The sequence below is a fragment of the Carlito syrichta genome, unplaced genomic scaffold (genome assembly GCF_000164805.1).
Source record: "Carlito syrichta isolate Samal-C Ts95f unplaced genomic scaffold, Tarsius_syrichta-2.0.1 Scaffold132180, whole genome shotgun sequence".
In the NCBI taxonomy this organism is placed as follows: Eukaryota; Metazoa; Chordata; class Mammalia; order Primates; family Tarsiidae; genus Carlito; species Carlito syrichta.
Genome location: NW_007076276.1, coordinates 67,636 through 70,188, shown reverse-complemented (window position 1 = coordinate 70,188; position 2,553 = coordinate 67,636). Strand labels below are relative to the sequence as shown.

Below are 2,553 nucleotides of genomic sequence, written 5' to 3'. Positions count from 1 at the left end.
TGGGTGGCCCTCATCGAGAAGGCGCTGGCCAAGCTGCACGGCTCCTACTTCGCCCTCCAGGCGGGCCGCGCCATTGAAGGCCTGGCCACGCTCACCGGTGCCCCCTGCGAGAGCCTGGCGCTGCAGGTCAGCTCCACTAACCCCCGCGAGGAGCCCGTTGACACTGACCTCATCTGGGCCAAAATGCTGAGTTCTAAGGAGGCTGGGTAAGAGGGGGGGGCGTGGCCGCAGCCAGCGGCATGGGCGGAGAGGCAAGGCGGAGCGGTGGGCGAGGCGGGCTGCTCCCCTTGACGTGGAGCGTGCCCACCAGATGCCCAAGTGGGCTGACTGCAACCAGGAGTTCATCGGGGTGCAACTCTGTGGCTACACCTCCCCGGGTGGGGCAGGGCTGGCACTCCCACATTGGGAAGGTGGCTGGTGATCTGGGCCCGTGGGGAGAGCCCAGGTGACGTGTCATCTCTGTGTGTGGCTTGCAAAGCGAGTGCCCGAGGCACCTGGTGGGGCGGGGGGTACCTCTGAGACCCACCCCACTATCTGTACCTCAACCACAGGAAGACTGTAGGGAGGGTCTGGACCCAAGGACTGCAGAAGCCCCAGTCCCGGGGGAGAAGTCCTGGGTGGCTAGACCCTTGCTTTCAGCCAATTGATTTGGGAAGCTGCTAGCCAGCACACAAGGCCTCAGGGGACCCAGGTGCTTTGAGCTGCAGCATGGTGGAGGGGGCTGGGCCAGCCCTTCCTGGTCACAGTGCATGTGGACCCAGTAGCCTGTGTCCCCCACAGCAGGAGAGAAGCCCTCCCTGCTGCCCTTGCCTACCCTACTGACAAGGCCAGCGAGGCCTCGGTCAGCGAGGGCTGCTCTGCCCACACAGGTTCCTCATGGGTGCCTCATGTGGGGGGGGCAACATGAAGGTGGATGACACTGCTTATGAAGGTCTGGGCCTGCGCCCCCGCCATGCCTACTCAATCCTGGATGTCCGTGATGTCCAGGGCACCAGGTAGGGCCGGGCTGGCTGAGGGCAGGTGTGGGCACATGTGTGCCCCGCGGCCTGTCCTGTTCCTCAGCCCTGTGGTCTGCAGGCTCCTGCGGCTTCGGAACCCATGGGGCCGCTTCTCCTGGAATGGCAGCTGGTCGGACGAGTGGCCACACTGGCCGGGGCACCTGCGCGCCGAGCTCGTGCCTCACGGCAGCAGCGAGGGTGTCTTCTGGATGGAGTACAGTGACTTCATCAGGTGCGGGGCACGGGGCATCAGCTGTCACCCTCCTTGGATGGGTCCTCCTCGGGAACACGACCTGTCCTTCCTGCGACCTGACCTCAGAAGCCTGCGCTGACTGGGGCTGTCTGTGGGCTCTGCAATCCCAAATCATCCTGGGCACAGCATTGGGAACAACCTCACCTGCAGGGCTTCGGGCTGGGCCCACGAGCCACCTCAGACCCCAGGAGTTGGGGTGGGGCAGGGGCTATTCCATGTTGGAGGGTTCCCTGGTCCAGTCTGCAGGGCAGGTGCTAGCAGCTGGCTACAGGGGCCTCAGGGTGGGCAGTGTGCCAGGAGCCAGGCTGGGCTGGGCTCCAATCTGTCCTCTCTGTTCAGGTACTTTGACTCGGTGGACATCTGCAAAGTGCACTCGGACTGGCAGGAGGCTCGTGTGCAGGGCTGCTTTCCCAGCATGGCCAGTGGCCCTGTGGGGGTGACGGCACTCACGGTGCTGGAGCGCGCCTCACTGGAGTTCGCCCTCTTCCAGGAGGGCAGCAGGTGGGTAGCGCAGAGGCTCCGGGCGGGGAGAGGGCTGCGATGCTAGCAGACAACACGAAGCTGCGGTCTCTGGCCCACAGGAGATCGGATGTGGTGGACAGCCATTTGTTGGACCTGTGCATCCTGGTGTTTCGCGCCACTTTCAGCAGCGGCGGCCACCTGAGCCTGGGTCGCCTCCTGGCACACAGCAAGCGCGCCGTCAAGAAGTTTGTCAACTGCGACGTCATGCTGGAGCCGGGCGAGTACGCCGTGGTGTGCTGCGCCTTCAACCACTGGGGCCCTGCCCCTCCAGGCCCCCCCACTGTGCAGGGTAACATTCGCCCCACCCTCACCTGACCCACCCTCGGGAGGCCCACTGCTCACTCACCCCCTCCCCACAGCCTCCAGCCCCTCGGCAGGGGCCTCGCAAACTCCCCCAGAGCCTCCGGGCCACGTGCTGGCCGTGTACAGCTCGCGCCTGGTCATGGTGGAGCCGGTGGAGGCCCAGCCGACCACGCTGGCTGATGCCATCATCCTGCTGACCGAGAGCCGGGGCGAGCGGCATGAGGTGGGTGGGGCCCTGGGAGGGGGGCCCCAGGAGGGTGGCTGACCCTGTCCCAGCCCCGCCCCACGCCTGTGCCTGTGTCAGGGCCGCGAGGGCATGACTTGCTACTACCTGACGCACGGTTGGGCGGGGCTCATCGTGGTGGTGGAGAACCGGCACCCCAAATCCTACCTGCACGTGCAGTGCGACTGCACCGACAGCTTCAATGTGGTGTCCACGCGCGGCAGCCTGCGCACACAGGACAGCGTGCCACCCCT

The 2,553-nt window shown here is 65.8% G+C and overlaps 1 protein-coding gene across 1 annotated transcript in view; it reads left to right on the top strand.

Moving 5' to 3' along the window:
* CAPN15 (calpain 15) overlaps positions 1-2,553 on the top strand; it is a 6,427-nt gene that overhangs the window by 2,665 nt on the left and 1,209 nt on the right. Inside the window, 7 exon segments of the mRNA XM_021708180.1 lie at positions 1-206; positions 870-995; positions 1,078-1,230; positions 1,591-1,752; positions 1,833-2,062; positions 2,133-2,299; positions 2,381-2,553. The exon segment at positions 1-206 is cut by the window's left edge and continues 238 nt beyond it; the exon segment at positions 2,381-2,553 is cut by the window's right edge and continues 1,209 nt beyond it. Coding sequence (XP_021563855.1) covers positions 1-206; positions 870-995; positions 1,078-1,230; positions 1,591-1,752; positions 1,833-2,062; positions 2,133-2,299; positions 2,381-2,553 — 1,217 coding nt within the window.